The 23,893-nt window shown below is 34.6% G+C and overlaps 2 protein-coding genes across 2 annotated transcripts; one reads left to right on the top strand and one right to left on the bottom strand.

The window, feature by feature from the left end:
- Positions 1–901: 901 nt before the first annotated feature.
- On the bottom strand, positions 902–1,956 carry LOC109152784. Its single transcript, XM_019300427.1, has 2 exons — positions 1,576–1,956; positions 902–1,003 (listed from the first exon to the last, which is right to left on the bottom strand). The coding sequence occupies exons 1-2, from the start codon at positions 1,954–1,956 to the stop codon at positions 902–904; spliced, it is 483 nt and encodes a 160-aa protein (XP_019155972.1).
- A 14,251-nt stretch (positions 1,957–16,207) lies between these two features.
- Positions 16,208–19,110, top strand: LOC109152635 (strigolactone esterase D14-like). Its single transcript, XM_019300276.1, has 2 exons — positions 16,208–16,658; positions 18,390–19,110. The coding sequence occupies exons 1-2, from the start codon at positions 16,285–16,287 to the stop codon at positions 18,814–18,816; spliced, it is 801 nt and encodes a 266-aa protein (XP_019155821.1). The 5' UTR covers positions 16,208–16,284; the 3' UTR covers positions 18,817–19,110.
- The last annotated feature ends 4,783 nt before the right edge of the window (positions 19,111–23,893 follow it).

Consider the following 23,893-nt stretch of genomic DNA (forward strand, 5'->3'; position numbering starts at 1 on the left):
AATAGCGGAAAATGACCATTCAAAGTTGAAGCACGGACCAAAAATCTTGCAACCCTATAATGGATAATGTTATTTAATTTAAGAGAAAATTACACTTTTGGTCCTATGACTATAGAGTGGGTGGTAATTTCAGTTCGTGACTTTTAAAACTAACAAATTTAGTCATTTTAGTATGCTTTTTTCACACATTTAGTCCTTCCGGCCAATTTGCCGGTAGATTTTGGCCGAAAAACACATTCATTTGTTTATTATTATTTTTTTTTGGGGAGGGGGTAAAATGGTCTTCTTCGTCCTCCAAGGCCTACACTCTTCTTCGTCCTCCTGGGCCTCTCCTGGGGAAGTGCAGAATGAAAACTAACACAAAGATAGAACAAAATCGGAAGAATAAAATGGGAAGAAATGTTATAAATTAAAATCCATTTAGCGACAAAAAGAAAAAGGCGAAGCTATATGAAATCAGCACACGCAAGAGCCGCAGTAGAGATGATCCTTCTTGTGGTTGGCGGAAAGACGAAGAATTTGGGAGCTTGTATGCTGTACTTCCATGGCTACCGCCGCGAAACCTCAACTTCCAACATTAATAAAACGGATCCTCGACACAATTTCACTGAAAACACTGAAAATTCTCCCGAAACTCAGCGAAATTCGCCTCGTGCGACGAGAATCCCCGACCTGAGAAAAAAGGGGATAAACGGTGCTCCATCTTCATCGTTGCTGGAACCAATCACATAAGCATCTCCATATCGTTTTCCCCATCACCAATCGCCATTATCTATATAACCATGATAAAAAAAAAAAATGAGCTTCAAATAAATCAATTTATCTTTGCACCACTCAACAAATTCATTTTTGAATACTTCCATTCTTGAGCATTTCTTTTTCTTTATTTTTAAAATTATTTTTAATCAGATGCTATAACAGAAGCATATTCCCAGGTTGCTTCCATCCAATATGGTCTAAATGTAGAAGCCACTCCTTCAGCAGTGTCCAAGAATATCATCTTCTGCAGATACGGATAAATTTTGTAGCGTGAACAACCAAAATAGCAATGTTTATGGCGGACATCTTGTTTAGCTTCTTAGCATTTCTAGGTAGTTTCATCACCAGGAGAAACCACTGATAATCCCCTTTTTTACTCAATCAAAAGTGACCATTTTACCCCCCAAAAAAATTAATAAACAAATGAATTTGTTTTTCCGGCGAAAATCTACCGACAAATTAGCCGGAAGGACTTAATGTGTAAAAAAAAAGCACACTAAAAGGACTAAATCTGTTACTTTTAAAAGTCACGAACTGAAATTATCACTCCCCCTATAGTCATAGGACCAAAAGTGTAATTTTCTCTTTAATTTAATTTTATATATTAAATATAACATTTTGATTATTTCATGGGAGGTAATAAGCTAGGTACCACACTTTCACTGTTTCACTTTATGATATAATAACCAATAAATTGAGTGAAACATTTGTTTTCAGTTTTATATCATTCAGCTTTTTTTTTTTTTTTTTTTTTTTTTTTTTTTTTTTTTTTTTTTTTTGGAATGAAACCTTACTGCATTAGATCAGAATGAATACAGTGAATAAGAAAGGGAGGAGGGACATCAAGCCATCCCCGCAACCTGACATCGAAACGACTTCCCGACCAACAGTGTGGACAGCACGATTCGCAGATCGCTTAGCAAAATAGAAGTCAACTCCATCAATAGTGGAAGCCACTTCTTTAACATCAGCAATAATAAAACCAAAAGAAGAATTAAAATCGTCCGAACGTAAAGCAAAATAAACAAGCTGCGAATCTGTTTCAATAATCACATCTCCCATACCCGTTCCCTTTAACCAATTAAGAGCCTCACGGATGCACACAGCCCCAGCTACTTCCACCGTATATCTTTCCGGAATGGATACCCCTTTAGCCGCTAAGAACCGGCCATCATGATCACGCAAAATCCACCCCATTCCCATCAAATTATTCACTTCATCAAACGCAACATCCGTGTTCAATTTCAAACGCCCCAGGGGCGGTGCTAACCAGTGAGCACCATCAGTAATCGGGTCCTGAGCATCATGTTCTCACTCGTTCGCTCCCATCCAGTTTTTCCAGAACATAGTCGCAGAGTTTACCACCGCCGTAGATTCAAAAGGCTTCCCCTTCCACACCCGCTCATTTCTGCTGCCCCATAAACCCCAACAAATCATCACAAAAATGCATTCAGTTTTCTTTTCATATAAAAAAATATATTAGATGTGTAAAATCCTGTTTATTGCACAAATAGTCCAACGTCAATGAGTATTCTTAAATTAATATTTCAAAATTTATCAAAGTATTATTCAACATCATGGTGTATATCAATGCAAGATTATCAAATTTTTCTTAAAAGTAAATATTTCAAGAATGCATAACTATGACCTGTGGCATAATTATTCATAAAATTAATTAACTGGTGCAATAACCGTTTTAGAGAGAAACACCCTCACTGGATAGAATCCAAACATAATTTTTGCAATACAAAACCGTATTAATTGGCGTGATCCATGCTTCTTCTTGTTGCCACTTCCGCCATAAATGAATTCTTGATTTAATCTAGTCTCATGTTGTTCTTCACTGCAATTTTAGTGCATTAGCGCAGTGCACCTTCAAAAACATAACTAAATCCTCATTTCCCAAAAATACAATGATAATAGGCATAATTTCTCATCTGTGTTGAATATATACTGTAAATTAAGTGTATCGTTTCGTCAATGCTCAATGCGTGATTCTAATTAATTGACCAAAGTTCATGTTCAATTTTATATTGTATTTTTTTAATACACTCTAACATACCCATAGTATATGTTTAACAGTTTAAGTAGGAAAAATAATAAAAAATAATAAAATCAAAATAATATGAATTATTCATTTCAACAAACAATTACACCAACATTTTTTTAGTTATGTTTAGGAACCTAACTTTATTGGTTCTTATTAAGTTTGTAGAGGAGACCCTATTTTAGTTGTAATCAACCAAATAAAAATATTTTTAGTTGTATGCATTATGCAATAACGTTGTTGAGAGAGTTATTCAATGATAGAATTTAACTGAAATTTGATTGAATTAGTTTTATCCCGGACGTAGATATTATATATACAAACATTTCAATATATTTTTTTGAATGCTACTGACTTTATTATAATGTAGTATCTGTCTATAACTACTTTCTCAATCTACTGAAGCACACAACCTCCCCTATGGAAATCCAATCCAGGTGCCATTAGACATTTCAGTATTTAAAAAATATATTTTTAAATAAAAAAATTCCACCCTATAGCCGCCTAGTAAATAAAGACATGCATTTTGTATTCATGGATGAAAGGATGCAGAATATCCGCATTGAAAACTTTGTGATAGCTTTTGGACTTGGGTAGGAGCTAACTCTCTTTTTGTCGCTACATTTTGACTGTGCATTAGATTTAATAGATTCTCTCCAAAAGTTTATAAATGCTTATACAACAAAATATTGACCTCTCTTCGAGCAAACCATTGGTTTTTATGTTTTATTTTTTATTTTTTATTTTCATTGGTTTTTATGTTTTATTTTTTATTTTTTATTTTCATTGGTTTTTATGTTTTATTTTTTATTTTTTATTTTTTAATTTTATTTAGTTTTTGTCAATAAAAGTTGGAGCCAGCCCGGAGAGAGAAACGAAATTGAAAATATAGGATGGTCTCCAATTTGTGCCAAACATGATTTCTCTCTCTCTCTCTCTCTCTCTCTCTCTATATATATATATATATATATATATATATATATATATATATATGAGTAAATACTCAAAATAGTCCCTCGACTATAGCTAAATTCACAAATTGGTCATCGACTTCCAATTTCAACCAATTAAGTCTTTAATTTGCAATTTTAACACAATTTGGTCCTCCATCTATTTGACCATTTGTTAACCGCGATCTTTGAAGATATATATGTAGTTTCACGTGCAAAGCTCAAGAGAACACTCTTGGAGGTGACATCGTTGTTTCGGAGGGAGAAGTGCTTATCCGCTTGTTGCTTGGGGATCACGAGCCGGTTCAGCTTAGAGAACGCTCTTGAAGGTGACATTGCCGTTTCGGAGGGGGGAAGTGCTTCTCCGCTTGCTGCTTGGGGATCCCGAGCCTGTTCAGCTTGCCTACATCGCTTGGAGTCACGACTTTCTCGAAGAGCCACTCCAGGGACTTCGGCAATCTATCTATCAAAAGCTAAAATCTCTCCGGCATGGGATGCAGCGCCAGCAGTGGATTCAAATGTAACAGTGCGGTCTAGAAATGCAACCGGAACCATAAAAACCGACGATGGACCATGAAATTACATATATATCCTAAAAAGTGCAGTCAACAAGCGGTCAAATAGACAAAGGACCAAATTGTGTTAAAATTGCAAAGTTAAGGACTTAATTTGTTGAAATTAAAAGTCGAGTACCAATTTGTGAATTTAGCTATAGTCGGGGGACCATTTTAGGTATTTACTCTCTCTCTCTCTCTCTCTATATATATATATATATATATATATATATATATATATATATATATATATATATATATATATATATGATGGACAATTTTAATTAAGTCCTCGCAAGTGCACGAGTCACTGTAGTAATAAGGTGCAAAAACAGGGTCGATCCCACAAGAAATTGTACGATGCAATTTAATTTAATAACTTAAAATTAATTAACTCAATAATTTAAAATACCAAAAACAATTGCCAATAATAAGAACGCAAAATAATTAAGATTGAAGCTAAACAAATAAATAAGTGAATCAAAATTCAAGAAAGTACCGCTATTAATTCTGTACCTTTAGTCTAATACTACCGATCATTAAAATATAAACCCTTAAAATTAAATAAAATAAAACTTAAAGCAAATATGATAAACCAAATAAAATAGAGCTTAGCATTTTTGGCACTCTACTTGAGCTCCACGTTGCATCACTCATTCAATGAACAATTTGGAAATTGAAAGCTTAAACACAAGAATTGCAAGGAAAACAAGAGAAACGCAGCAGACCATTACAACCTCCCCTCATAATATAATTCGCAATCTAAACACAAATGGGTTTAAAAGTTGTCATGAACTTGCCGTAATGGACTCTTCTACGCTGGAATTGACCTGATGCAAGAATTCACTGAAACAATGATTGCTGCGCCGATTGGAGCTACCGAACGGAACGAAGCCACCACCGAACACCAGAACGCCGCCTCCGGAATTAGTCCGGAGAAAATTGATGATCAGATTGGTAATTCTTGACCCTGTTTTATACTGTTTTGGCCAACCGTTTCTCCGAGCTCTCCCTGGTCAATCGAATATGCCAATTGAATAGGACCTTGCCGAACGATCGCCACCTCTTACTCTCAAGCGATCTCTCGTCCGTCCACTCGCTATTGGAGACTGGTTCGCACTAATCACCGGCCCTCTTTGTTCGCTTCTTACGGATAATAATAATAATAATAACAACAACACCAACAACAACAACAACAATAATAATAATAATAATAATAATAATAATCTTATTAAAGATCATATATAACTAATCTACATTTATTAAACTCCTACTGAACATGTACTACTAAAATTAATAATATTATCATTAAATTAGGATCAAAGAATTATTATTTTCAAAAAAAAAAAGGATCAAAGAATTATTGGACTAAAAGAATTCAAATAATAAACAAATTTAATAATTAAAACATTAAAACATAAAATTAAATAATATTACTAAAAACTAATTATAGCAATAATAAATAAAAATAGATAAGAATTAATCAATTATTTTCAACTTAACTATAAAAAGATTATTTAAAATAACAACAAAAATAATGTTTATCAATATATATATATATATATATATATATATATATATATATATATATATATATATTCAGTCTTAACAAAAAACTCAAATTAGTTGATAATCTTAAATTTTCGTTATCTCTCATCCACTTAAGTCAGAACTCTATGAAAATGGAAGAAAAATCTACCAATGAGAAATTGAGAATGCTCTTTAATTAGGTTTTGTTTGGCAAACCTAACTGAAAAGCTATAAGCTAGGAGCTGAAAGCTGAAAAGGAGCTGAAAGCTGAAAAGCTATAAGCTCAGAGTTGAAAACTGAAAAGCTGTTAAGCTAACTGTTATGATTGAAATTGTTTGGTAAAATTAGCTTTTTGATAAGCTGATAAATGTAAAAAGACTAAAAAGGACATCTTCATAAAATTTAAATTAGTTTGTTTACATATTAAAATTTAACATTTTGTCTTTTAAAAAAATTAACATTTTGAAATAAAACTATTAGTATAATCATGATCTAGCATCTTATAATGAAGTAGCAATATTGTTGCAAATCTCATAATAATAATAATAATAATAATAATAATAATAATAATAATAATAATATTTGCCGTGACAGTTACGCATAAAGGAGAAGAGAAAGGGGTTTTAATTGGGAAGGATAAATTATGTCATTTTTTAAAATAATAATGATAAAGATGGAAAAAAGTTAGGAAGCTAAGAGCTTATTTTGAAATGCTACCTTTAGGTAGCGTTCCAAAAAGGTAGTGTTCCAAAATAAGCTCTTATTTTAAGGTAATAGCTTATTTTGGGAATTTTACCAAATAGAGTTTATAGCTTATTAATAGCTTAAAATAAACTATAAGCTCTTAAATAAGCTCTGTCAAATAGAGTCTGAATAGGGAAAAAGAAAACATTATATATTATGCCATCAAGACGCAATAATAACATATATTTTAATCACTAAAAGCCTTGTTTTTTTAATATTTCATATAAATTAAATCATGATAATTTGTTTGTGGTGGAGTGGCAGTCGAGTTGATTTCTGAATCTTTATGATTTACTTCAAAATTTAAGATTGTTGGGGCATGATATTATGGGTCTGGATTTCTTAGTCCTTATGATTCAGCATTTTACGGGTTCTAACAAGGAGTAGTAGTAGGTACAAAATGTTAATTGCACAAATTTTTAGTATTAGATGGTACAATTACACAAGTTTTTAATTTGATGATTCAATTACGCAAAGGCTCTGTTTAGTAAAATAGTTACCCTTAGTCAATTTTAATTTATTTGATCACTATTAGCTATTTGATTTGGTTAAATAACTAATATGAGTGTTTGATTAATTAGCTTTCTGTAACAGCGTATCGCTCCAAAGCACTAAAATTCAAAACGATCAGCTTTTTGAGAAAATCATTTTGTATGTAATCAGCTATTAGCTAACAGTTAATTTACCAAACATCTTTTACAATCAGCTAATGTTGTCAACTAGTCAAATCCACTGATCCAATAATCTAACAGCTATTTATCAAACACAATATGTAAAAGTTCTATATTGTATTTGACAATTTTTTGCTATTATAAATCATGTTTTTCACGCCATAATCAAGAATGGAGTCATTAACATTGGTATTCCTAATCAACTTTATGAAATATTCTTAAATTATTTGTAAGAAGCAGTCCCGTGAAAGCTAAGGAAACTAAACATCAATCAACAAATAAACAATTGATTATCTTATATATGCTTATCTATTAATTAATTATTAATTGATTGATAATATACCACTAATCGCTCTCAAAAGATTGTAGGGGAATTTTAAAACATGGCTACATCTATATATGTACGGCTAACATACTCAAAAGTGACAAAGATGAAAGATTCCCTCGTGAAGAAGGGTGTCTGCATGCAATATAATGCATGTATTTTAATGCAATTGCTTCGTTATTTTCTATGATGATAATTGATAGCTAATTAAAAAAAATAATTAAAGAGGATAATTAAGATAATAATGCATTATCCAATCATCTTTTGCTGGACTTAAATAAAAGAATAATAAAACTACTAACAAACTATATGGTTCCTTTCAAAGAAAACATATAAAAATTATTGCAACTTCTATTCATCTAAACATATCACATCGATAAAATATTTTTTAATCATCTGATCTCTTTACGTGTTTTTCAATAATTGATTGAATATATACAAATTAAATAATAAGTAGACGATTTCGAAAATGCTTAAGGATTTACCAAAAAAAATTATTGTTCTTTATTATTTATACTTATAGTAATATGTATGATATCTTCTTGGTATATTATGCAATTTTTTATAAAAAAAAATATAGTTATATATAATAAATAATTATATTAAGTGAAGATTTGACGAGACGAATAAGAGTGGCGTACGTTAAATATCATACAAAACAATAGATAATTGGTTGAAAGTAACAAATAACAAAACCAATAGACAATTGGTTGAAAGTAACAAATAACAAAACTATGACTTTTTGTATTTATAATTTGAAAAATTCTTCGGTGTTACTGTTTCACATATCTCTTATAAAAATGAAAAAAAAAAAAAAAAAACCATGGTACGTATGTAATATCAAGCAATTGAAAGAAAAAGGAAAAGGATGCAAAAAAAAAAAAAAAAAAAAAATCCCGAAATTGTATCCCAATTTCATTTTTAGACATGGTAACACACCAAAAAAATTATAAATCTTAATTATAATAAAGTCATATGGTCTTGTGAAAATTAAATGTTGATATTAATGGTTAAATGTTGATATTAACAACATTTAATTTTCACAAGACCATATGGTTTTAAGAAGCATGCATGCACACCATACATGCAACCCCAAAGTCCATAAGTTTGAAATTAATATATAGCATAGCTAGGCCGCCTAATATTTAAGATTGTTGATGTGCATATCGAGGATTACGGAGACAAAGATGTGTTATTCGTGGATTCATCATATCGGATACTATCCAACAACACTCTCCAACTTAATTGACGTGAAGTAGGCTTAGTAACATTAAGATTATATTCTCGAATTATTAGTTCTCATCTTTTATTGATTACACACTTAATTCGATAGCATTTGGAAGAAAAAATCAATGTTCGAACTAAGATTGTGATTGTTTGGTCTTTAAAGGTCAATTGTATGTTGCTACATCTAGAGTTAGAAATCTCAAAGGTCTAAAAATTTTGATCCGTGGTGACTCTAAAATTGTAATTCCCAATTACTATTGTAGTTTACTAAGTTCTTAAAAATTTGTAATATTAAATACTATGTACTACCAGGACTATGTGGTCTAATGGTATCCGGGTTGGACTTCCATTTGGAAGGTTGTAAGTTCGAGCCTCAGTGGAGGCGTTATTAGCTCTTTGTGTTTCAGTAGGTTGAGAAAGTATATGAACAGATACTACAATGTAATGGAGCTAGTAGCATTCAAAAAAAAAAAATACTATATACTAAATTTTTAATATAGTTTAAGATTTGTAGTAATCACCCACCTTAAATATTATTTTAATTGTAAATATATTTATGTTCATAATTTTATCATAGGAATTCACACATAATAATTATTAAATAACAAAAATTATATATATGAATAAACCTCATATAGGGTATATTTTTATAATATATTTTCCGTGCATCGTACGGGACAAATAATAGTAAATAAATAAAACAGAATTGAAGTCTTTCCTTACTATTGTTTATCCAAAAAAAAAAAAAAAAAAATCTCCAACTAATAATTAAGTTAGAACTCCAAACTTAAGGACTCGTTACATCTCCAGTCTGGGAGACTAGTCGAGGAGGTAAATAATGAGATAAGTCTCGACTGCCTTATAAACTATTAAATGCTTATACACTAATACACACAACAAAACCAAATTCATACCTCCATTTTGTTTGTTCTTAGTAAGATTCGAATCTTACACAATGTATTCTCTAACTGCTAGCAACACAAACTTTAAGAATTTATTTTGAATTGATTGACCCGTTAAAGTATTTTATGTGACTTCTCCAACTAATAAAATACATGTATGTTTGGGGTGCATGGCTATTGGCTAACCCTAAAAAGTGTTGATTTGGGTTTATGTGAAGTTTGGAAGCAACCATAGTAAAATTCTAGTTGGTTAGTTGAGGAAAGAAATTAATAACATGGTAGGGCCATCAATAATGCAGGGAAAAAGTTGGTCGTTGGACTTTTCTCAACGGCGCACTCACTATAATAATCACAACACGACAAAGGGTACCTTTTCTATGTAATTTAAATATATGCCCCTTATTTTATTTGTCCTTGTCACAGTTTGTTTAGTTGTGAGAGCATCCACACTTGTGGATATTGTGGGGAGAATTCAGAATTAAATCTTCCCTTCATGAGATAATAGCTAGTGTGGACATGAGATAATTGAAAAATAATCTCCCTGCAAATGTAGGGAGATTGTCAGAAAAAAAAAAAAAAAAAAAAAAAAAGAGAAAGAAGAAGAAGCAAGGCTGTGCGCGTTCGCGCACAGCCTTGGGCAAAAGCCGGGCGCGTGCACTGCACGCGCCCGGAGGCGCGTCAGGCGCGCCAGTCGGCGCGCCTGACGCGTCTGACTACTTTCTTTTTTTTTTTTTTTTTTGTTTTGTTTTTTCTTTTTTTTTTTCTCTCCTCTCCCACACTCTCTTTCCCAATCACTCTTACATTATCTCCCCATTCTTCCCAACCAATGTGGATGCTCTGATGTTTCACCTTTTTTTTTTTGGTTGATAATTTTTATAACATTGTATATAATAATATAGTAAATAAATTAAATAAAATATATTTACGATATTTTTGTTAATACACTCTAACCTATTTATAATAGATCTCTGATTGCATCATAAGCGACCAAACTAAACTTGCAAAACTATGACCACAAGCCATCCCAACAATCTTCCTTCTATTTGGCCCGCATGGGTAGCTCAACTGGTTATAGAGGTGAAATTTTGGGTGAATGACCAGGAATCGAGTCTCATCAGCGGCAGTGTGGGAGCAACCTCTCAAAGTGAGGGGGGCTCCTTGTGCGCAGTGAGCACCGGTCTAGCCTCTGTGGTTCATGTTCAATTAAATCACCATGATTTACATCCTCCCAAATACTCTGTCGGGCCGGGGTGTGGGGGGCCCTAGGGTTGGGGTTCAACCTACTGAATATATTCTATATATATATATATATATATATATATATATATATATATATATATATATATATATATGGGATGATTCATGTGCGAAGGTATATCAGGTAAAAAATGGGGTGAAAAAAATTTGACTAGACATGCATGAATATTGAAAATTTACATATTATTTAAAAAAAAATTGACAAATTTATTTTGAATGACGAGAAAAATTTACAATCATTATTTGATGGTGTGTATTTGATAAACTCTATTCTTACCTTTTTGTGTAATATTCTGTAAATTACTCAAAAATATAAATCACACCAAAAAATCTTGTGCATCGTGAATCTATTTAAAGCTGGCAATTTTCTTCGTATGGGTGGGAGGTGAGGGGGCTACAGGAATCTGTGGTCCTGTTTATTCATAAATTGCATCTATTATTATTATTATTATTATTATTATTATTATTATTATTATTATTATTCCAAAAGGTTGAACCCCAACACCCCGGCCCGACAGAGCATTTGAGAGGATGTAAATCATAGTGACTCAACTGAACATGAATCACAGAGGCTAGACCGGTGCTCACTGCGCACAAGGAGCCCCCTCGCTTTGAGAGGTTACTTCTACACTGCCGTTGGTGAGACTTGATCCCTGGTTATTATTATTATTATTATTATTATTATTATTATTAAATGATTCCCAACTGCCTCACCTTCCATCTTTTCCAGTTTCTCCAATCCCCTATTGAATTTCAATCCCAGTTTAAGCCAATCCTGTCATGACCTGCTGCCGAGATTGACGTACGCCTTTTTCTCCTTTTCAATTTTCATGCCCACAACTACAATTTAATATTTGAGGATTTTTTTTTCAATTAAAAAATATTTGAGGATTTTTTCTACATATGTATTAATGTTGACAATATTATATACAATCATATATAATATACATGATTGTATTGAATATTACTAGTGTTAATATTATCTAAATCTAAAAATATAATAACGGTTTAAAAAAAAAAAAGGGTCAATTCAGGTATATCTATGATTTATATCTGTTTTTTCTGTTAAATATTTTTTATATATTATGCTATAAGAGTTGTATTATACAATTTATTAGACAAAAACGTTCATACCGTCCAGTGCCAGTTTTTTTTTTTTTTTTTTTTTTTTTGGTAGCCCCGTTCTAATAAATAAATGAGACCCTACGACTCTTACTAAAAGCATAAGAAAAATATTTAAAACCAATACCGTAAAATATATGATTTTTATTTATATATTATTTTTCAATATAAAGAAGAAAAATTCAAACAACTTTGTTTATTATAAATAAAATTCTAACATAATGTAAACTAGAGATCTTTTATTTTAAAATAGATGTCCTTCTAGCATTCTTTGATGCAAATTCATCGATTAACTCTTCATAATCTACTTTATCCAAAAGATCATTTTCGATAGATATCAGTGCTAATCCATTGAGTCGTTCTTGTGACATTGTAGAGCGTAGGTAGGACTTCAACAATTTCAACTTGGAAAAATTTCTTTCTGCAATGCAATAGTACCAGGAATAGTTAATAAAATTCTGTATGCAATAATCAAACAATTTTAAATCTTTCAAAATTTCAATGAGTCTTTTTTTTTTTTTTTTTTTTTTTTTTTATCCTTTATGTCCATACAACTCTCTTCTTAATTTTAACTCCATATACAAGTCATCTCCATTAATATCTTAATGTCCATTATGCTTAAGAGCATTTTCAAGACGACTACAGGAAAACTTCAAACACATATCATCTAAAGAATTTAAACTTCAGAATTAAACAAGAAACCAAATATTTTCTCATATTATTGAAATTGCTCAAACCTACTTTTAAGAGAAATAACAGTCTGATCAACAATGAAAAGAAAATAGTTAACTCTAAATGAATCTTCGGCAGCCATAATGAAACTTCTAATGATGCATTTGAATTTTCATCAAATTATTTTTTTTTCTACGGATTTCAGAAGAAACTTGTGTTGTTTTAATTACAAACTTATCTAATGCCCCTCTTTGTAATCGTTGCAACTCTTCAATTTTTTTTTTTTTTGTTTCTTACGTTTTTCATAGCCAGATGCATGTTTTCTAATGCCGGGAGCCATAATATGAAAATATGCAATTCACATATTCAACCATTGAAATCAAAGTTATCAAACAACAATACTCTAACAAAGAGGCAATGAGCAAACATATTACACATTTTACATTTAAACATATAAAATTAAAAATTTAAAGTGAAAAAGAATTGAAACAACCTGATCGAAAAACCCTTATTTTTTTGTTTATGTTCTTCGTCTGCTACTGCCTACGGACCTAACCGACGCCAACCAACACTCCGGTGGCCGATGCGGTCTCCACCCTCCCAGTCTCCCGCCTGCAACAGTCTACAGACCTGCAAACACGCCGAATAAATTTGATTATAAAAAACGTAGAATAAATTACGGACAGTCTACATGATTTTATATACGGAGTACTAATTATTATATAGTTAGTCTACATGCCTAATGCCTACTTGGCTAATTTAATAAATTTAATAATAATGCAGAATAAATTGCGGACCTAATTGGCTAATTGCTACTTGCCTAATGCCTACTTTGCTTCGGAGAAACGCAGAAGCGGACAATTCCGTTCGTGCCTTCGTGGAGTCACTGGAGTGTCTGACAGTCCATGTGTGGAGTTGATTAGTTGAATTGCGGTTAGCGACTGAGAGACAGAGATGAATTGCGGACAGCGACTGAGAGACATAGATGAATTGCGAATAGCGAGTGAGAGACAGAGATGAATTGCGGACGTAGAAGAAACATCGGAAAACTGGGTATTGTAAATTTTTGTTTACGAAGAGTCGAAGAAATATTGGGAAACATCGCCAAAGATGAATTGAACTCTAACTCTTTTGATTCCTCTTAATCCTTTTACGTTTCATTGGATTAAAAAAATTGAGGTATATTAGGTATACTAGGCCTCTAAAATTTGGGGGCGCTCTAAAATTGGGGGCCTTGTGCGGTAGCCCAGCTTGCACAGCCTCAAATCCGGCCCTGATACCGTCATAACTTTTGTTATATTTTGTCATTATTATTACCATGTACATGCATAAACAATATATTTTATTATATTATTAATGGTAATAATGTATGTAGAGATGTTATTATAATAAGAGATAAATGTCAAATAAGTCATTCAATTTTTATGAAAAGTGAAATTAAACCATCGAACTTTAAAAAATTTCAAATAAGTCATTGAATATGAAAAAATGATGCATCAAGACCCTTTTTACCTCCTATATAAGGGCATGACCCTTTTTACCTCCTATATCAACAAAACAGTTTACAATGTTAAATACAAGGATACTTCGGTTTTCAATTATGATTTTTTCAAAAAAATAAACAAAAAATATAGCGATTCAACCTATTTTGTATTTAAAAAAAAAAAAAAAACCTGAAATGTCTTTGTATTTAACGACATTTTAACGATTTTGTTGATGTGGATTAAAAATAGTCATGTAACAATAATAATAGAACCAAATGATGATGTTATGATAAAAAAAAGGCTAAAAATGAATTGTCATTTATAAATCTATAACCAAAAATTGAATTAACTGTATATATATAGATAAATTTTTACGAATATATTTTTTAACTACAAAATTTCCCCGGGGTGTTTTTGACAAATTCTGGTTAGGCAACATTTTCAAATATGATTACGACTTCACCATTTATGTGTTTTTCATGATGTCACCATTCGCTATCCATAATAACAGTGCCCTTTAATTATTTATTATAGTAGTTTTTGTACGCCCAATTCGCAAAAATAGGTAAAATATTGGAAATAGTTTACTAGCTTATATATCATTCCATTTGGTAAATGTGCACAAAATGCTTGAATCAATAGTTTATTATACGCCAAAAGATATAGCTAGTTGTGAATGAACCATTTTATTTCTCTATAATTGGTCTGAATAGTAATTTAATGTCAGGATATTAGACTCGAGCTTTCAAACTTTCACAAAACACGTGTTGATTAGTCTGTCATAATAGTCTAACAAGTCAAGCATATTTGGTAAATTTGTAAATAGAGAAAATGGCATTTTGTGCCGATAAATTATAACATTTTTGTTCATCAATTATACCGTCGTCATTTTTCATCCCTCACTTGTTATCGTACATGTAATTTTTCTGAAAATATCATAATTAAAAGTACAATATCTTTAACACAATAAATCACCCCTTCAATAAGAATTACAAACATAAATAATGAACATATATATTGTTTCAACACCCCCAAAAGATTTATAGCTACAGCTAGCTAGATAACACTTTAGTCTATTCCAAAGGAGTAAATCAAAATTATAGAAATATGAACAAAAAGTTGATTCATGTACATCAGCATTGATGGCCATTTTCACCTACTCCATAAAATAGAACCAGTGTCCTTTTCAAGAACCCACCTTGAATCTTCTATTGTTATTTACCTAAAACAATAGTTTAATTACAACCACAATAATAATATTATTGTCTATAAAAGACAAAATTCTCTCGCCCCTAGAAGTCTCACACCCCAGCCCGTCACTCTGACTGAAAACCCCAATGTCTGGTGCTCATCACAAAGAACCACTACCCGTCTGGTGCTCACAAAGAACCACTACATTTAATTTGGGTGCAATTTTCACATTGTGGCTGTCAATCCTTAACTCCTTGCCCATAATCTGGCACTCACAAGTGGATGAATAAAATCAATAAATCACAGTAACTGAATGACTCATTATGTAGGAGGACCAGTGTTTGGTGCCCACAAAGAACTCATACTACTGGAAATTATGAAATTTTCGACCACCTGAAAGTGATCTTAAATCAAGTCGAAAACCTTGTTCCGACCACTTTTGGTATCCGGAAAAACCTTTGTTACTATTTCCGATCATTTTTTGCTTTCGCCTTTATTTAAGATTACTTTCAGGTGGTCGGAAATTTCATAATTTCCAGCAGTATATTAAGTTTAATTCCCAAACTATGGCAATCAGGGCCAGGCTCAATTATTTTATATCCTTGTCTATAATCTATCAGCTAGAAACCAACTGAACTGATTGTCGGGCAACATTGATAATATTCTTAATTCATCTTAATTAAGATTAAATGTTAAGAATTAAGCTAGGTGGTGTCTGATTAGGCAGCTTGTAGGCTTCCTCTTGTGCCTATATAACCCACTCCATATTAGAGCCTTGAGAAACCCACACCAAAAGTAGCTAGCCTCCACCCACCATCATATATTCATATCTCCCTCTTCTTCTCGAGAATGGTGATGCAGAAGGGATTATCTATGAATGCAAGGATTGTTGGGAGTGGGAAGCAGACACTAGTTCTGGCACATGGCTATGGGGCAGACCAGTCTGTGTGGGAGAAAGTTGTGCCAAAACTGGGGGAGAGATACCAACTTCTCCTGTTTGATTGGTGCTTTTCTGGTGCCATAAAAGACAGGAGTCTCTTTGATGGTGTGAAGTACTCTTGCTATGAAGCTTTTGCTGATGACTTGATTGGGCTTCTTGAAGAGCTGAACTTGAAATCCTGTGTGTTCATTGGCCACTCCATGTCTGGCATGATTGGCTGCATAGCTTCTGTTAAAAGACCTGACCTTTTCACTAAACTCATCCTTGTTGCCTCCTCTCCCAGGTAATTAAATCTTCAATTTTATTTCTTTTCTTAAGCTTAATTCTGCGGATTTGATTTGCACCCCCACAATCAAACAATTTGGATACCCGATTTTGGGTTGTGAACGGTGTAGATCGGCATAATAGACTTTGGGGGTGTTTGGTAAATAGCTGTTAGCTGTTGGGTTAGGGAATTTGTCTAATTGATAACATTAACTAACTTATTGGAGAGAGGTAAATTAGCTATTAGGTGATAGCTGATTACATGTAAAATGACTTTGACAGAAAGTTGATTGAAAAAGCTGCTTTGAAGAGCTTTTTGAATTTTAGCATTTTGGAATAATAAACTGTTCTACAAAGCTAATTAATCAAACACTCATATGAGTTGTTTAACCAAGTCAAACAGTTAAAATTGACTGATAAGCTAATTATGTTACCAAACAAAGCCTTTGTCGATATTCTTTACTTCAAGCTAAAGTCATGAAAAATAGTTAGTTATTATTATTTTTTGAATACTACTAGCTTTATTACATTGTAGTATCTGTTCATATACTTTCTCAACGTACTGAGGCTCGAACTCACAACCTTCCACATAGAAGTCCAACCCGAGTACCCTTGGACCACATAGTCCTGATTAGTTAGTTATTGAGTTAATACCCAAAATCGTCCTCGACTATAGTGGTTTTTCTCAATTTCGTCCTAAACGACTTTGGTGACCTAATATCGTCCCAGACTTTTGTGTTTCGCTCAATTTAGTCCCAGATTTTTGTATTTTTGCTCAATTTAGTCCCTCATTTGTTATTCTGTCCATTTGGTGTTAAATAAATAGACAATTCAGTAATTTTAATATTGGCATCTCTTTACTCATAGACATGTGAACTGCGAAATCCTTTTTTTTTAATGAATTACTCCCAGAATTATTCCTAAAACTGCGAATATAAAATTTGATTTGCAGGTCCGGGAGTAATTCTGGGTGTAATTCGTACAAGAAAGAAGAATTTCGCACTTCACAAGTTGAAATTAAAGATACATCAATATTGACATTACTGAATTGTCCCTTAATTTAACACAAATTTGACGGAATAACAAATGGAGGACTAAATTGAGCGAAACACAAAAGTCTGGGACGATATTAGGTCACCAAAGTCGTTTAGGACGAAATTGAGAAAAACCACTATAGTCGATGACCATTTTGGGTATTAACTCGTTAGTTATTATTAAAGTCAAATTGTAATTTTAAATTAATCTTGAATTTTCACTACTCATTTTAAACAAACTCGAGAGTTCAAAGTAGTTACTTGTTACGTAAATATTTATAGACAAGTAAAATAGCGTCCAATTATTCATTTTTTTTTCTTTATGACAAATGTTTGTTAAACCAAAACTTGAAATAAAATAATATTCCCCAAAATTCTTTTTTTTTTTTTTAAATAATGTAGCTCACATGTTATGGGCTTGGGGTTCATAAAATACTTTTTATGGAGTATGAACAAACAAAAAAAAGGCTGTATTTTTTTCTTTTAATATTTTATTATTTAATTTAAAAGGTCCATAGTGAATATATGAATATTTTGTTTGTCTCATATCAAAGCCACAAAAAAGATAAGGTTTGATCGTTTGGTAGGATAAAGGCACATGAATGTATGGTCGTCTTGTCTCCCTGGAAAAAAGAGAAATTTTGTTTTGACACCCAAATTTTATTTTTTATTTTTTATTTTTAATAATAATAATTATTATTATTATTTTACTGCAGATTCATAAACCTTGAAGACTACGAAGGGGGTTTCGATATATCCTACGTTGATGAAATGTTCGCCGACATGGAAACAAACTACGAGCAATGGTGCTCGGCGTTTGCGGCGATGGTGGTGGACCCGTCGGACCCTCCGTCGGTGGAGAAGTTAGCGAAATGCCTGAAGAGAATGGGGGTGGAGATCGGGCTGCCGTTGGCCAAAACCGTGTTCTTGAGCGACCACCGGAGCGTTCTCGACAAGGTTGTCGCTCCGGTCACCTTAGTCCACACGAAACGCGACCTCGTCGTTCCGCCGTCGGTCGTCACCTTCATGCACAGCCGGATCAAGGGCGAATCGGCGGTGGAGATTGTGAACACCGAAGGGCATTTCCCGCAGCTCACGGCGCATGAAGAATTTCTTGAGGTTGTTTTCGCAGCCTTGGGTTGAAAAGATCGAATGAAATTTGTGTGACAAGACAAAAAAATCAAACGATCGATATATATAGTTTTGTTTGTTGTTATTAATTATTATCTCTCTCTCTCTCTTTCTGATCTGATCTCTATTTTGGGTAGTGGAAATGAAGTGAAGTGGTATGTATTTGTGGTTGTTATAGTCTAGCAAAGTAGTATTTTGTCTTGGTTATAGTTAATTGGTTGGTTGTATGCATTGTCTATCTTGGTTGTAAATTTGTTCTAGTGTTTGTGATTTGATAAACCTTATACATTATTTTCCAAGAGTTTAAATTTCTAGAGCCAATAAGATACACAAAAACAAACTTGTGTTTTTAGTCATTTGGTGGGACATCAAATGTGTGAAGACAAATAGTTATGTCGCTTGACCACAAGGTCTTTGGCGTTACTTTGTCATTTAAATGTGTGAAGACCAACAGTTATGTCGCTTGTCCACAAGGACATCAAATGTAACTGTTTGATATTTTTAGTTCAACTTGGGTTTAAGACAAAGGGACCCACTTTCACATTGTTGTTTATTATTGTGGTTGAAAGTTTGAGTGCTATGCTTAGAGTTCAGGAGAGGGAGGGGGCTTTACATGGGGTGTGTGTTGCGCGACATGCGCCATCTATTTCTCACCTTCTTTGCTGATGATTGCTTGTTCTTTTTTCGACTTCAATTGTCTTTGGGTGAAATGTTCATAGGGGGGATACGGAGGTTGTTTGTGAGATCTTGGGTATTCACGAACAGCAGGGTAGGGGCAAATATTTGGGGCTCCCAAGGTTTGTGGGTCGAAGGAAGAAGGAGATCTTAGGTTTTATTCGGGATAAGCTGAGAGCTAGGATTTTGCATTGGGTAACCGGTTCTTATCTAGGACCGGGAGGGAGGTGTTATTGAAGATTGTTATACAAAGTATCCCGAATTATGCAATGACTGTTTTTTTGTTACCTAAAGGTCTTTATGAGGAGATTTAATGGATCATGAACTCTTTTTGGTGGGGTTGTGAGAGACGAGGGGGCCAAAAAGATCCGGTGGGGGACGTGGAAACATTACCAAATAGAGCTTATAGCTTATTAGTAGCTTAAAATAAGTTATAAGCCCTTAAATGAGCTCTGCCAAACACAGCTATTGCGAGAAAAGATTAGCTAAGGTCGCACGAGACGTCGTTAGAGGGAACGAGTCCATGACCGTTGGTATCAGAGCCGCGTTCGTGATTGGGTTGCTAGTTCGATGTGATGGCCAACATGGAGGATATTCGTGCGTCCGACACAATCGAAGAACGAGGGAGGGAACCCGTTCTAACACAAGGCAAGAAGAGGCGTGACTAAAGCAATGCAAGGGAGGCTGTTGCTTTGGAACAAATCGTTGGGGAACTTGGAGATAAACTCGAGAGGGTCGAGTTTAACTTTGGCACACTTGAGGAGCATGTTATATGGGAGCTCGAAAAGGCCAAGGAAGATAACTAAGTGATAGGGGATTGCCTTGACCAATTTGAGGAGAAGGTGATGAACATGCTAGAATCTTTGCACGCAAGCACCGAGTCGATGCGAGAGGATCTTGCACTATGCAAGAAAGCCGCTGTGAGTGGGGAGGCGACCGCTTCCACATCGAGCCCAATGGTAGAGGTTCCGCGACCTGCATACTTCAAAGGCGTAAAGGACGCGAAGGAGGTCAAAAATTTCCTTTGGCAAATGGAGCAATATTTCGAGAACCTTGGCCTCACCGATGAAGCAAAGAAGATCAAGAATGCTACCCCTTATCTTACCGATACGACCATGCTTTGGTGGAGATGAAAGCATTCCGACATCGAACGAGGGACTTGCCACATAGACACATGGGATGATTTCAAGAAAGAGCTCAAGCGACACTTCTACCACTAGAACGTGGTCTATGAGGCACGTAAACGACTTAGGAAGTTGAGATAACGAGGGTCTATCCAAGATTATGTGCAAGTTCACAATTTTTATGCTTCAAATCCCCAACTTGTTTGAGGAAGATTTATTATTCTATTTCATCGACGGATTGCAACAGTGGGCAAACAAGAGGTACAACGACGAAATATTCGATCAATAGATGAAGCAATTGTCCTCGATGAGTCGCTAACCAACTTTCGTTCCAATGTCACTTCGATCCGTCAAAGAGAAGATACATGAGTTCGACAATAGGTGGGGGTGAGCGGCACCATGTTCGAGAGAGGGAAAACCCAAGGAAGTCACCAACCATGAATGGGGACAAGAGCGTCGCACGAAGGGAGTACGAGGAAAAGAAGAAAACCTTCGTGGCTAAACTTGCATGCTACGTATGCAAGGGGTCGCATTGTATGAGGTACTGTCCAAAGCTTGGTTCGCTTTCGTCCATGGTGGAACAACACGATGCCAAGACCCACGAGGAAGAGGCAATGTTGAAAAAGACGCTAGGCGCCCCCTAGGTGCCCAGGGGGCGCCAATTTATTTTTATTGTTCGTATTTTTGTATTTTTTAATTTAAGCACTATGCAAAGTATGGCCTTCCCCATACCTTCTCTCACAATTCCCACCCAATTCCAATTCTCACTTCCACATGCCTAGCTAGCTGCTACCACCCTCCCCAATTCCCATGCCTTCTCTCACAATCCCAATAAATTAGCATGTAAACCCAACCCTTCAACTCCATCCCTAACTTATCTCTGCATTAATACATCTCTAATTTGTCTCTGCATTAATAAATTAGCACATAAACCTAGTGAAATAAATCAGCCACCTCCGAGGTGCTCAACCTTCAGACTTCATCAATCTCCCAACACAAATCCAAGGAAAATCTCCCCATTTTTAGTCCACAACAATAACATTGTACTCCATCTACCATCTACCAATCTCGGAGGCGGAGGCGACCGACGGAGGGGCGTGGTCGTGTGGGGTGGCTGGCGTGGGCATGGGGTGGACTGCTTCGGCGCTATTCTTAGTGAAAAAAAAAAGTTGAGTTGGTTCGGCCGGCTGCGGAGGAGGTCGATTCCAGCCTTCCTCGACGTGGCCGGGCGCCGCCTAGCGCATAGGCGCGATTTTTGCAACACTGGGAAGAGGAGATAAATAGGATGGGATTGCTCCAAATCCTCACCGCACTTAATGCCAAAACAATGTCAATGACGTCGAACAAAGGGCTAATGTACGTCGAAGCATTAGTGAACGGTAAGCCGACACAAGCTTTAGTAGATACAGGTGCCACAAATAATCTTGTGACTGAGAATGAGGCTAGAAGACTCGGTCTTCATTAGACGAAGGGGGAAGGTTGGCTCAAGGTCGCCAATGCGAGACCCCAACTGCTCAACGGCGTAGCACGAGGCGTAGAGCTATGATTAAGCACTTGGAAGGGCCAAGTGAATTTTTCTGTGGCACCAATGGATGATTATAAAGTTGTGCTTGGGATGGACTTTTTTCGTCAAGCCACAGCCATCCCCATGCCATCCTTTAACACACTATGCATTTCGGAAAAAGGGTCCTCGTGCATGGTCCCAACCTTCGAAGCTCCTAAGAGGCGAGTAAAAGGGTCACAACAACTATCAACCATACAAGTTGTGGAAGGAGCTAAGAAAGGCAAAGCCAACATTGTGGCCAATGCTTGGGTGGAACAAGCGAATTTAGCCTAATCGTGTTTAGAGAAATCACACAAGTGTAGGAAGAAAAAGCGCGAACAAGAAGCAAAGGCCACAAGAATACAAGCCACATCATGAGGCCATGGAAAATCAAAGTCACGGGTTATCACAAAGGGCACCACGTGTGGTATCTAAGTCTTTCGAGCATGACATAGACTAGGTGCTCACATCGAAGGTGATTCGTAAAAAGAGGAGTTCCGCCTCAAATACACTACCTCACCAAGTGGAAGGGACTGTTCGAGTCTGAGGCAACATGGATGCGAGGAGGATTTATGGCAATTCCAGGACGTTTGGAGGCATACAAGGCGACGAGGGTGTCGCGGAATTAAGTGGGGGAAGATGTAACACACTAGACACTTTGCTACACATTTCAGAGGTTTCCTATATCCTTCTAGACCTATAATTGGACTTTCCCATAGCTTCCCATAGTTTATAAAATTTTCTAGAAGCATGTATATAAACCTAGTAGTTGTAGAGATGTATGGAATATTCTAGAACCTTGTAGAACATTAGGGTTGTGTAGAGATTTAGGGAGGGTTCTAGATATTGATTCTTAGCCATAGGATCTAATAGATCTTCACCATCCATTAAGGAGGTGGAATGAGTATAAATACCCCTCATAGGGCTCATTTGTAAACAACCTTTAAAATCTAAGAGTTCGAGTGTTCAAAGTAATCCAAGAGTTCTCGTACGGCCTTAGCTATTGCGAGGGGAAAAGTAGCTAAGGCCGCACGAGACGTCGTTAGTGGGAACGAGTCCGACAATATGCTCAATTAAAGTAAAAGAAACAAACATTGTAAAAAATCAGAACATGATTTAGAACAAATATGATAATTAAGTGAAGCGGGAGAAACAAATGCTAACTACTTGTCACCTTGGCATTGATCTAAGGAGGCAATTTGTAAGATATTGATCATTCACCAGGTTTGCATTGAGTCACCATTCCATGATCAGCCAGATTTTTTAGTTACATTCCTAATTAAAGGGTCAATAACACAAATAGACAATTATGTTGAATGATTAGCTTGTTGGGGTAACTGCTCCATCACCACACTTATTCACTATCAGATTGTGAAATATGATGATATATCTCGTCACATGTTGTATATCCACCCAAACTAAGCCCACTACAACTCCATTTAATTAAAACCAATGAATCAATACCCTTGTAGTATCAAACAATCACCAATTAATAAGCTGAACTTCATCATCAACACACACCAAATACTAACCTAACCATGCATCTTAATCAACTGCACCCCTGATTGAGTAAGAACCTAACAATTTTGATGACTAAAAAACTCGGTCAATCACCAATAAACTACTTGATCTCCACCATTCTAAGTATTCAGTCAATATAACTCACTCTGATATCCCCAATCAACCCCAATTCCAACAAATAAAACCAAAAAGGGGCAACAAAAACAAACACACTCTAATATTCCCA

This window comes from Ipomoea nil, unplaced genomic scaffold, assembly GCF_001879475.1.
Source record: "Ipomoea nil cultivar Tokyo-kokei standard unplaced genomic scaffold, Asagao_1.1 scaffold2480, whole genome shotgun sequence".
NCBI classification, from domain to species: domain Eukaryota; kingdom Viridiplantae; phylum Streptophyta; class Magnoliopsida; order Solanales; family Convolvulaceae; genus Ipomoea; species Ipomoea nil.